We start from the raw sequence: 13,466 nt of genomic DNA on the forward strand, positions 1-13,466 counted from the left end.
TATAGATGAGTAAACTGAAGAAAACAGGGTTGAATAACTAACCTGGAGTCACATAATAGAAGTTTTTGTCTAGAATTGAACTGGTGAAGACAATTCTTCATGATTCCAAGCTCAACATTATACATGGTGCCAACTAGTTTCTGCCACCTGACCCCACCACCCCCAAAAAGCACTCAATCCTCAAAAACTTCTTACATTTCTGCAACTCCCCTCTCCTTCTGGTTTACATACCAAAGTAAGAGAAAGGAAAACTCACCAAGATGCTATACCCCAAAGATGATATGATTTAGACCTATTATTTTTATGCTTCCTGTGCTGGCCTGTCTATTCATGACTTTTTGGGATACATAAAGTCGTGATTATCCTGCCATCACCTTTTTGACTGGGTTGTTTCTCATCAGCCCCATCTGGAGTGCATCCTCCACATAATACTGTTGAGTCATGAAGGGATCTTGGCTGCTGGCTCTTTTCTTCTGAGGAACCCTGAGTCTAAATGTATCATAAATCCATTAAAACACATTAACATGCTGTTGTCAATCATTGCACCCTATATTATATAAACTGGGAAGTGGGAATGGTGGGAAAAATCCTGAATGCATGGAACTTAAAAAGGATCAGAGAGACAAAGTTTCATTTCTCTTCTAATACTTGATGATAGTTTTTCCTAAATTTTAATTCTCCAAGTAAAGCAACAATAATTTCTTCAAATTATTCTGATAAATCAAGACCCAATGCTTTTCATCATTCTTGTCACCCCTCTGGGTGGCAATGACAAGGCTCAATTTTTTAATGGCCAGCACTGGAGAGGCAGAACAAGATAATATCTCTGGGATTCAATTTACTCAATTGCAGAATGGAAGGGTTTTTTAAATATTGTTTAAAGTATAATCAATAGCTAGTTGGTACAGTGGATAGAGCATTAAATCTCTAGTCAAGAGGATCTGCATTCAAATCTAGCCCCATACATACTAGTCGTGTCAGCTCAGACAAATCACTTATTCCTGATTGTCTTGCATCCAGGGTCAGCTCCTGTCATCTGGATTCATATTTGGCCACTGGACCCAGATGGTTCTGGAGTAATACCCTCTCACTCAAATCTAACTCCATGCAAATCATGGCATCACCTCCCTGATGTCATGGTCTTCTTCAAGAACAAAGGACAAACATCATAATCATTCTCAAAGCATAATCCAATCAAAAATCCTGTGATCCCATGAAAGTGTCAAGTAATTCTGCTGTTAATTGTATCTTTGTAAGTTCTGACATTATGCACCTTAAGGATGGGTTAGAAAATCATAAAAAAATCCATGATAATATTATGTACTAATGTGTAATCTGATTGGTTGACTGTCAAAATTTTATGACTGTGCAATTTCTATAAATATTTCACCCTCATTAAATTCTTGGTTGATATCTTTAATGATGTCATCCACCTTAAGGTTTGTCGGTAACATTTTAGAGAATAACACTTCATGGATAAGATAACTTTTTGTTATTTCATTTTTAATCTAAAGGAATTAAAATGGTTAATAAACCTCTTTCCTTTTGTCATACAAAAGATGCACTAAGTCAGGGGTATTTAGAGGAAACCTTGGTTTGGGAAATGAGACCAAAAAATATGTGGTAAATCATCAGGGTGGAGTTGGATTCTTCTACATCCAGAAGAATCATCATTCTGGGAAGTGGGTTATACCTCTTTGTACCTCTAAGTGCGGAATAAGGGCTTGGTTCAAGGAAGCCAGAGAAGAGGGTCATTAGCACTTAATAGATACTGAAAGCTGAAAAACCTTTCTCTGCTTATATACTAAGTCACCAGTAAAGTAATCAGCTCTAGGAGGGGAAATGTGGGAAATATCTCTGACCAGACAAGGCATTTTTTAAAAATTTTCTTTATTTGATGGATTAAAAAAGAAATTTCATCACATATTACAAAAAAAAGATGATTGTAGATGAAAATGCAAATCATTTTGTACAATTTGCAATTCTTTTCAAATAAACAATAAAATTATTGCACATTTTTTTCTTTTTTCCCCCTCCCTCTCCACCTGAGAGAGGGATGCCATTAGATACAAATGGGTGGTTTAAGTCAAATTCTCCTGTACATTCTTTTATTATTCATCTTTTTTTCTATGCATGCAGATAGCATCTGTCTTCATGTGTCCTTTACAGTTACTATGGCTATTTATTAAAATCAAAATAACATTTTCACTCAAAATCATTCCTAAAACAATATTTCTGTTACTACATACAACATTCACATTACTCTCATTATTTCATACAAGTGTTTTAGTTTTTTCCTAAAAATAACTGAATTCATCATTTCTAGTTCTTTCCTAGTGCAATTAGAGTTGATATAGACATTTTAGAACGTAGAGATTCTTTTCCTTTTTCCCTTATCATGTTTAGAATCAGACGAAGGAGTAGTATTATTGCATCAAAGACTAGTTTAATAATTCTTTGGATATAATTCCAGATCGCTCATGAATGTGGCATTTTTTAAAAGCAAAGAGACAGGGGTAGCTAGGTGGCACATTGAATAGTGCACCAGCCTTAGAGTCAGTAGTACCGGGTTCAAATCTAACCTCAGACGCTTAATAATTACCTAGGTGTGTGGCCTTGGGCAAGCCACTTAACCCTATTGCCTTGAAAATTCTTTTAAAAAAAAGCAAACAGGCATCATTTATATCATGGAGGGAAAAGAGAAGAGCATTGACCCCTGTGTTTCACTATTTCTGGAAACAGGATGCTTTCTATGTCTACCACCTATCTAGGTAGGTTGGTAGGAAAGCAGATAGAGAGCTCTGGGTATAGAGTCAGAAAGACCTGAATTCAAATTCAACCTCAGTTTCTAGCTCTGTGATTCTGAACAAGTCACTAAACCTCTTCCTGTTTCAATTTCCTCAACTATAAACTAGAGATAATAATAGAGCCTCCCTTCTAGGGTTATGGTAGGGATCAAATGAAATAATATTTGTAAGATCTTGAGTACCTGCTATGTGCTAAGCACTAGATCAATGCTGAATCTTTCTCTCCAAATATATATATATCTTCATATATGTCCATAAGTATAAATGTAAAATGCACTTGTACACATTTGTACATACATAACAGAATTTTTTTAAAAAATTTCTTTCCCTTCTCATATTAGATAATTACTCTTTATTTTCCACCCCGATGAAGAGTCCAGAAAGAATGACAAGGAGCAAATGACAGTGAAAATAAACATGTATTAATCACTTCCTATTTGCTTCACAATGTGTTAATAAGTATATCCATTTTATCTCAGTGGATCCTCACAATTAATACTGGGAAGTAGAGGATAATATAATCACCATTTTATAGTTGGGAAAACTGAGATAGAGATTAAGTGACTTGTACAAGATCAGTCAAGAAGGTTCTGAGCCTGAATGGGCACCCAGGAAGGTCTGCACAGGATCACCTAGCGGCCACACTAACAGTTCTGTGCCACTGTCTCTGACTTTGCCCTCTTTCTACTGGGGGAAAAAACCAAACATTGCTAAGACATTGATCTTTCACCAGAGATTCCAGCCCAAAAATGATATTGGAAAGGAAGAAAAGATAAGGACCAGAACTGAGACCCTAAAGAGGATGAGGTAGCCAGTGTCAGTTTCTACTATTCATTTTGACTAAACAATTTGTTTTTTAACTTTCCTGTACACACACACACACACACACACACACACACACACACACACACACACACATTTATATATATCCATCTATCCAAGTGCAGAATATGTATTAATAATATTACTTCAATTATGTGTGGACCTATGTACATACATCTGATTTTATATGAATTCACATGTATACTTTATGTTGTAAATGTTTTTCATAGTTTAATAATAACTAAAAAGTCCTGTTAAGAATAATTTCTCAATAATTGAAGGAAATACTTAGATCCAATTAGAGCATAAGGAAAATAAAGATAATTTCCCTCCCTTGTTCATATGCAATAACTATTCATATATCTATAATTATAAAGTGGGTGTGTGCATTTGTGTGTAGGTCTTCATTAATGTATATATATATATATATTTTATATATATATATATAAATAATATGTGTGTGTGTGTGTGTGTGTGTGTGTGTGTGTGCTGTTTTTCCTTATTAGAACCTTAACATTCAGTTCTCCTGTCAGTCTAAGCCTCATCCCTATAGTCACCTATAATCCAGGGAAATCTGAGGCTCTTGAATCTCCATGGATAGCTGAGTCTACAGGAAAATAACCCAGTTTCAATTTAAGTAATGTGAAGACTAGAAAGAGACCTAATGAACCAGATGGACCTAGGGGATATTCTTCTGAGAGTGTTAGGAAACATGATTGATAAGTATGCAAGGATAATGGAAAAGATCAGTGGATTGGGAATAATGGACCTACTAATGTAACAATAATCCTTCTAATACTTTGGTGTTCATGTTGGTATTTAGAATCAAAGGCTTTATCAGAGAAAAAATCATTAGTGAGCCTTTATCTGAACTTGAAGGCTTTGGGAGAGGCCACCCTTGTTGCTTGAAAACAAATTGAAAGTTACTTTTGCCAGTTCGAAGTGATTGGGAGAAGAGGAAGGAAATATAAGAGAGGAACTGTCCTGAACTCACCTGCTATCTCACCTCTCCTGCTCAAGGGTCTGGCAAAGAGATTCCTGAGAAGAGATATTTGCATCATTAGCAAGACTAGCAAGACCTAGTCATCAAGACCCTGGAAAGAAAAAAGGGAAGTCCTCAGGCTGGGGCCTTGGCTTGCATGTGCTGGTCATCTTTGGGTCTACTGAAGATTTCTCTGCGAATTTCATCCTTCCTTTATACATTGACTTTGTAACCCTCAATTTGAACAAATATAAAGCTTAGTATGGGAAATGAGGAGCAATAGAAATTTCGGCTGCTGTATCTTGCGGTTTTCTTTTTCCATTTAAGGTAAGAAGTAGCCCCTTAAAGCTTCATATCCTTTTTTTAATAAAGTCTGAGGAAGGAAGGAGACTTATTTATGGAGAGCTTCTGAAGCCCCAACTTCCCCAGCTTGTGGACGTTCTTGTTCCCAATCCTATAGGCCCAGACTCTGGCCCAGAGTGACTGAATTTCAGCTCCTTAATTGTCTCCTCTTCTCAGTGATTAGCCGATATTTCTCTTTAGCTAAAATGTGAACAACAAAGTTAGTTTTATAAATGAAATTTAATTCTCTAGGATATTACCAGAAACCCATGGATGGATGACATTCCTACAACTGTCAACCCTGAGCCAACATTTTGGGGAGTTTTTATGCAATTTGAACAAAGCATCATAAACCTTTTGTGGCTAACCAATCAAGTTGTACATTGGTTTATCATTAAATTATTTTGATCCAGAGGTCTGTTTCTCTGTCAAAATGGATAAGATCTGATTTCCTTCCAGGACTATTTTCTTACCAAGATGTTAAAAATAAAGACTATTATCTCTTCTAGGTGACTAGATCACTTTCTCCTGGTTTTGCAGGATGATTCTCTATCAGATACACAACTTGAAAGCCACTCTTTGAGATGCATGAACTTCAAAAGGTCTTACCTTTCTCTTTGATCTATCAAAACAGGAGAGATCCTGTGAAAGGGGGCAGAAAAACATTCTAAATGGGAGCATGATTTTCTTTTTAATTGGAACTATAGAGATCAAGAAAAGTTAATAAACTATTAAAAGACATGAGAGTAAACACGGTCTTCATTAACTCACCCACCCTTTATAGACATTTGTCCCTAAAGCATATCATTCATCAATTAAGAAAAGTTGAAGCAGACTAACACCTGCAGTTAGTCTTGGTCTTTGCTTTGCAGTTATCTGGTTTGGCAGAGGAGAGTACCTGCTGCTCCTCCCTCCTCCCCTCTGTCCTCTCAGAAGATTTTCAGCTACCTCAGGAGAGGGACAGTTCCATTGTTTTTGTATTCCCAACTCTAAGCCTAGTGCTGAAAATCATTCTGGGTCTGGGATCTCAAGATATTAAGTGTGGAACAAATGGTTACTGCGGTTGACCCAGAAAAACAATCAAGAGATCATTGTCTTTCCTTGCCTCCTTTTGAGAGATGAGTAACTAGGACTATGGAATACTGTGTAATCGACTATTGGACCGAGGCCATATGACAGTTAGTTGTGTTGAAGTCTGTTTTCTCTTCTTTATTCATTATTGCATCTATGTGGGGACAGTAATATAGAAAAATGTTAAAAAGATGTAGACGAAAAAGTTCTTGAGAGAAATGTTAAAATATATATAAAACTGCATTCCTGAATTAAGGAATTCATATAAAGATACACGCCCAAATAACTGCATACACACAGACATGAAATGTATAAGCAAGTGCATGTTTCATTCATTTAAGTGGTTACCCCTCCTTTAGGCTCGGCCACATAGATTGTAGAAACCATACCTCTATCAATTAAAGAAAGAATAGGAGAGAGGATGATGAAGGGTCAATTGGGTGTAGTCAGAGAAAAAAGGAGAGGTTCCAGAGCCTCATTTCTGTACCTCAATGTCACATCATCACAAGAGAAATGGAGGAAGTGGAAAATGAAACAAAATTGTTAAGGGTCTATTAAGTGCCAAAATAGTGATAAACTCATGGGCAAGAAGAAGGCCTTCAGAAGATTCCCCTTGTCAAGTTCATGCTCAGTCTTGAAAGCAAAACCTGAGCTTGGCAGATTTGGTCAACTCACTCATCATTAAAGTCCTTCCAAAGCTGAATAAATTACAGGGGATTGATTTCTGAATGGATCTTAATCCTAATTAAATAATAATAATAATTATTATTATTATGAGGGAAAGAATCCTTTCTCCCTGTACTAATTGTCTAAGACTAGATAGACACCATTTCTTTCTCTAGGTCCAAGCATTTGTGCCATGTGGCGTCCCCTAGTAGCAATTTAGAGAGAGGGAGAGAGGGAGGAAGAGGAGGTTCTAGCTCTTGAAAGTAGATATGGAAGTACATCTGGAAAAATCCCTGATGTCCTCTTATGATTTCATGTCCCCAGGCTGTCTGAGAAGAGCAGGGCTTCCTGGAGCTGGGAAAATAACCATGAATGGGTCTGATGAATTTCTGCTTTTGAATTATGTTCCTGTCGAGGAAAAAGAGATATTTAGGATTGAAATGAAGGAACTTGTGGAACCTGAAGAATTTTCTTTAGATTATTGGATGGAGATCCCTTCTTTGCTCATCACCCTGGTTGGGCTGGTGGGGAATGGCCTTGTCCTATGGCTCCTGGGCTTCTGCATCAAGAGGAATTCCTTCTCTGTCTATATCCTCAACCTGGCTGCAGCTGACTCCCTCTACCTTTGCTGCTCCTTTCTGATGTCCATACATGCATTAGTTAGCTATAGGTCTAATTCTGGCCTACACATAGTACTGGATCTCCTCAAAGCAATGTTCTACCTTGTGGGCATGAGCCTCCTGGCTGTGATTAGCACCGAGCGCTGTCTATCTGTGCTCTTCCCCATCTGGCACCGATGTAACCGGCCCAAGCACACTTCAACTGTGGTCTGCATTGTCCTCTGGGCTCTGATTGGCCTGGTCTGGCTAACATTTTATATCCTTTGTGTTTGTAGGACTATTGACAACATCTGTGCTGTCAATACTGTTGTCCTTTTCGTGTGGTTTGTCCTCCTCTTTCCTTGGCTGGGTGTGTCCAGTCTGACCCTCCTGCTGAGAGTCCAGTGCACCTCTCAGTACCGGCAGCCCCCCAGGCTCTACCTGCTGGTGCTGCTCACAGTCCTCGTCTTCTTGCTCTGCGGAATGCCCCTGGGGATCAGTGGCTTCATACTGCGCTTCCACAGAGTTTCCATACTTCTTTGGCTCCCTCAGCTTCTGGCCTGTGTGAACAGCAGTGCCAACCCCTTTATTTACTTTATCCTGGGCAGACAAAGGCATAAAAGAGGAAGGGAGGCCCTCAGGGCGGTCCTCCAGAGGGCACTGGGGGATGAGCAGGAGTTGAGGGATGGGGTGAGTAAAACAACCCACTCTATCACACCTGAGACTTCATTCTGAAGCTAAGAACTAGATGTTCAGACTTAGAAGCCCTTGAAATAAACTCCCTCACCCAGGACCAGCTGCAGCTCCCTTCCCACCTCCCTGAGAAGGTCTACCCAATTCCCCTTCTGTTGGTGCCTAAGTGGTGATAAAGTTATTCTCAGGTACTTCTTATATCCAGGCATATGGGTGATGCAGAAGAAAGAACTCCAGAGAGTGGAATACTAATATTTGGGTTCAAGTAAGGTTTTAGACACTTACAGCTGTATGACCCTGAGGAAATCATATAATGATTCACCTCAGTTTCCTCACTTGTGAAATGAGGCAGCAAAAGATTTGGAAACCACTCCAGTATCGTTGGTAAGAAAACCCCAGATGGGATCACAGTGAGTCATATGACCAGGCCCTGCAGTAAGCATCTTACAAAAAATTCATTTAATCCTCACAATATACCTGAGAGGTAAGTGATCTAATGATGTCAATTTTACACTTAAGGAAACTGAGGTAGTTTTAATGACTTGTTCAAGGCCCAAAAGCAAGTAAGTGTCTGAGGCTGGATTAGATCTTAGATCTTCCTGACTCCGGGTCTGATTCTGTGTATTTTGGAGCCCTCTTACTTGCTGGAGTCTTCATTAATTTGGGTAATGAGGTTCAGGATCTCATGTGTCACCAGTCCAGGGAAGTCTACTTCAACAATGGCCACTATCCTTGTCGTGAAAAGTACAGGAAAATGAGGTACCTTTTCCAAGCCCCATCTCTCCCTATCCTCTCCTTATCAGTCTCTATGAATGAAGACAGAGAGTCAGGACTCAGATTCCTCAAGGTTCCCTGGCCATGCTCCTCCACTTTGTCTCCTTCTCTCATGTTGGTTCCATAAGATTTCCCCAGGCCTTGTTTCCCTTCCCTGACCTAAAAAGAGGAGATTGTAGTTCAGTTCAGCCCTGTCTCCCCCACTCCTGCTAGTTCTCCTTTCCTATCCCCACTCCCACTCCCACCAGAGTTGAACCAAACATTTCTCTCTCTCTAAAGGTCAAGGTTGGTCTCAGTAGCCTCTCACTTCCTGTCTGTTGTCCAGGTCTCAATCTCTTTGAGTCTCTGGTTTCTATGTTTCTGTGAATCCTCTATTTCAGTCTTCTGCAGAACCCTGATTCTGATGAGAGCAGAGACTGTGGGGCTGTTGTAATTCAGGGTGCAGGCCAATGAGACCAAAGCAGGGCAGTGGGCAGGTCACCTCACACCCTTTACTACACATTCTCAGCACACATCCATGCATTGAACAACAATCTCCTAGGGAATTTCCCAACTGTGAGAGATCATTTGACACTTTCAGCAACAACGACCTTACTCTTTCCTCAGTAGGTTCAGATCCCTTATTTTTACACAGATTCATAGGATTTTTTTGTTTGTTATTTATATAATCAATTAAATATTTCCCTTATGTGAAATGATCCTTGCATGGCTGGTATAAATTCCACTTGGTGATAATATATTATATTTCTTATAATGTATTATAGATTTGTAATATAGTGTTGTAATGTTTTTGCTAATATTTGATTTAGGATTTTGCATCTATATCCATTAATAGAATTGCTTGATAATAAGTTTCTCTGCTTTTACTCTTTGTGGTCTACATATCTGTGTCATATTGGTTTTATAATACAAGTTTGGTAGGATCCCTTCTTTGTCTATAATTACATTGACTATTGGAGTTAATCTTTTAAATGGCTGTTAAAATTCATTTGAGAATCCACCAAGACTTGGTGTTTTTTTTTTCATTTATGGCCAATTCTATTTCTTTTTCTAAAGGAGATTTATTTTGATATTCCTATCTTCTGCATCTCCCCAGGGTTTTGGTTATTAATAATAATTTTTCACACTTAGTAGCAGTATCCCTTGCTCAAAATGTATAGATAATTTAATAACTCTTTGGACATAATTACAGATTGTAACTTAAAGTAATTGGTTCTGTTCACAGTTCTATTAATAATGAATTTGTGTCTTAGTTTTTCAACATCCCTTCAATATTTCTCACTGTTCCCATATATCATTTTTAGACCATCTAGTAAGTGGAAATATCTCAGTTTGGAATTTTCTGTTCTGTAATGATTTAGAACATTTTTGTGAATGCTTACACATTATTTTTATTTCTTCATGTATTAAGTTATTTAGGGTAGATTTGAACTCATTAAGAGGAATTTTTCTGGTTTCAGAAGTGGCATTCTAACCACAATACTATTTACTGTCCTCACAAAAAGAATACACTTATTTAATTCTCAGAAGCTTCTTTCATCTCTGAAACCCCTTCTCCACTAGGATCAACCTGAAGAAGGAACAGAAAATTCACCCAGACACATTCCACAGTGTCAGGACTTGGACCTCTCCCTCTCCTGCTTCTCTGAGGAAATATTGGGATTGAACTCAGTTCATTTATTAATTTGGGGGGATCCAAGAAGTCCTGGTGATCCTCTCCTCACCTCTTCAGCTCTGGGTTGCTTTCTTGTCATCCCCTGGAGCGTCCCCTCCACATAGCTCTGTTACATCAGCGAGGGTCTTGACTATGCATTCTACTCTTCTATAGAATCAAGTTTAAGTAGCTTATAAATACAATAAAACTTATTCACATCCTATCATCAATCCTTGCATCCTCTATCAAGTAAGTTGGGAGTGACAAGGACTGGAAAAAGCCTGGAATTTCAAGAGGACAAAGACAGCAAAGTTTCATTCTTCTTCCAAAACTGGATTATAGTTTCCCATTACTCCTAAATTCCCTATCTCTCAGGTAAAACAATTAAAATTTCTTCCAATAATCTTGATGTGTCAAGATTTAGAGCCTCTACCCGGACTCATCACTCTTCTGCCTGGACAAGGCAAGTCTCAGGAAGTCATCTCTCATGTCCTGGACACTCCTAACGTGAGGAAACAGAACAATTCTTTATTTCACAAGACTTTCTTAAAGAGTACTTGGGCACAGTTTTTGTTGCTGTTTTCAGCAAAGAGTAACCAATCTCCTGCATAACATCTGGCAAATCGCTTAACATCTCTGAGAATCAACTTATTCACCGAAAACCGTAAGTGTTCTTTAGAGATTCTTTAAAGCATAATCCAGGCCAAAATTCTAGGATTCCATGAATACGTCCGGACTCTTCCATGTGGGTAAACATTCTTCAGTAGTAACTAGGCCACAAAGGTAAAAGTTGTCAGGCAAAGCCATGTAGAATCATAGGAAAGCTGAGTATCTGCCATGGGGAAAATCATGTCTCCTCCCTACCTGCTCCCCTGCCAACATATAGACTCAAGTCAATTATTCAATTCAGAAAACATTTATGAAGCCCTTCGTAAGTTTTGGACCCTGTACTAAGTGATGACCTTATGAATAAGAATAGCAAAAAATAGAGAGGGCCGTGCCAACAGCAGGCCCAAGTCCAGAGGATCATGTTCCTTAGCATTCTGACCAAGCAGAGATGGAAAGTGTAGAGTGATCCAGTCCAGATCCAATCTCTATGAAAGAAACTCTTTGGAGGGGGAGTTGGTCCTCCAGTCTCCAGTATTCCAATTAGATGGGAGGATGTTGAGGAAAATGGGAAGGTGCTGAAAATCCAAAGCTAAGTAAAGTTTAATGAGATTTCAGGATACCAACTCATCCTAGTTAGGGCATTAGGCTCCTTGCAATTCAAACCAACAAGAGTTGCAGATGGTAAGACTTATATTCCAGAAGTTTTCTCTTGGTCTTCTCTCTCTCTATGCCATCTCAAAACCCCAGTTTCTTGAAGCCCAAGGGAATGACAACCTCCCTGACCCACTATGATAGACTCACAAGCTTTATTTCTAGAAGGTCAGGGAGCAAGGCCTTTCATTTTGCAGATGATCAGTCAACTTGCCCCAGGTCACACAGTTGGGCATTCTGGGATTGAACCTGTCATAAGACTTCGACTTTAGCCCTTTCTCACTGTACCAAAATGTCTCTTTACAATAAGAAAAGCCCACCAATACATAGCGATAGTAGGCTTGTAAAGTGCTTTAAAATGATCTTCTCACAACAAGCCTGTGAGTAGGTGCATTACTTTCATTGTGAGATAAGGACACTAAGGGTGAATAAAGGGAAAGGATTTTCTCAGTTAGCACACACGCAATACACATTACATGACAAATACATACATGACAAACACAGACATTGAACAATAATCACCTAGGAAATATCCCACCTGTGAGAGATTATTTGATTCCTCCAATGACAGTGACCTTACTCTTTCCTCAGTGGTTACAGATCCCATATTTTACCTCATCTGGACATAGAATGCTATAATCATATGCCTGTTTTTTTAAAATTAATCATTATTTATATAATTAATCTAATTCTTCCCTTATGATAACCATCCCTGTATGATATCTTCTGGTATAAATCCCACTTGGTCTTAATATATATTATATTTCTCATAATGTATAATATCTTTGAAATATATTATTGTAATCTTCTAGTTTATATTTTATTTAGGATTTTGACATTAATATAATGTCAATATTCTTTCTCTGTCTTTGCTACTTGTGGTCTAGATATCAGTATCATATATGGTTCATAAAAGGAGTTTTGTTGAATCAATCATTTGCCTTTTATAACGAATATGTTATTGGATATTAGATTTGGATGATCTATAAATGTTTAATAGAATTCACTTGGAAATCCATATGATCCTGGTGCTTTTTTCCATTTATGTCCAGTTTAATTTTTTTCCAAAATATTTATATTTAGATATTCTATTTCCCCTGTATCTCTCCAAGATATTAGTTATTCATAATGATTTCTCACACTTCATAGTTGTATTATTTTGTTCAATGGGTATAGGTATTTTAATGAGTCAACCTAATTCCAAATTGTTCTTCAAAATAATTGGATCAGTTCGCAGTTCTACCAATAATGAATTTGTTTCCCAGTTTTTTCCACATTCCTTCAACATTTGCCACTGTTCCCATCTATCATTGTAGCCAATCTTATCTGTAGGAAGTGATATTTCAACTTGTATTTTTCTTATGATTATAAGTTGTTTTTATTTCTTTAGGTAGTGTTTCTTAGGGCTGATATGTACTAATAAAGAGGGTCTTTATGGTTCCAGATATGACACTCTATCCATTACTATCTAGTTATTCTCAGGAAAAAAACTTAATTCAAGAAAACTTTTAAATCTCTGCCACACCTTCTCTACCAGGATACACCTCAAAAAGGAACAACAAAACTTGCCAAGACACCATTCCACAAAGATGGCAGACCTCTTCCTCTCCTGCCCTCTCTTTGGGGCATTGGGGTTGGGTTCATTGATCTATTATGTTTTGGGATCCAAGAAGTCCTGCTGATCCTATCCTCACCTTTTCAACTGGATTCCTTTCTCATCAGCTCTTGGAGTACAAGCTCCACATACCTCTGTGGCTTGAGGAAGGGCTCTTGGCTACTCACCCTACTCTTCATGG

General features: G+C 38.2%; 1 protein-coding gene across 1 annotated transcript; it reads left to right on the plus strand.

Moving 5' to 3' along the window:
* Positions 1-6,959: 6,959 nt before the first annotated feature.
* On the plus strand, positions 6,960-8,024 carry LOC141519381 (mas-related G-protein coupled receptor member A7-like). The gene has a single exon (XM_074231636.1). It carries the CDS (start codon positions 6,960-6,962, stop codon positions 8,022-8,024), a length of 1,065 nt encoding a protein of 354 aa, XP_074087737.1.
* Positions 8,025-13,466: the final 5,442 nt, after the last annotated feature.

Source organism: Macrotis lagotis, chromosome 3 (assembly GCF_037893015.1).
Source record: "Macrotis lagotis isolate mMagLag1 chromosome 3, bilby.v1.9.chrom.fasta, whole genome shotgun sequence".
Lineage (NCBI taxonomy): Eukaryota > Metazoa > Chordata > Mammalia > Peramelemorphia > Peramelidae > Macrotis > Macrotis lagotis.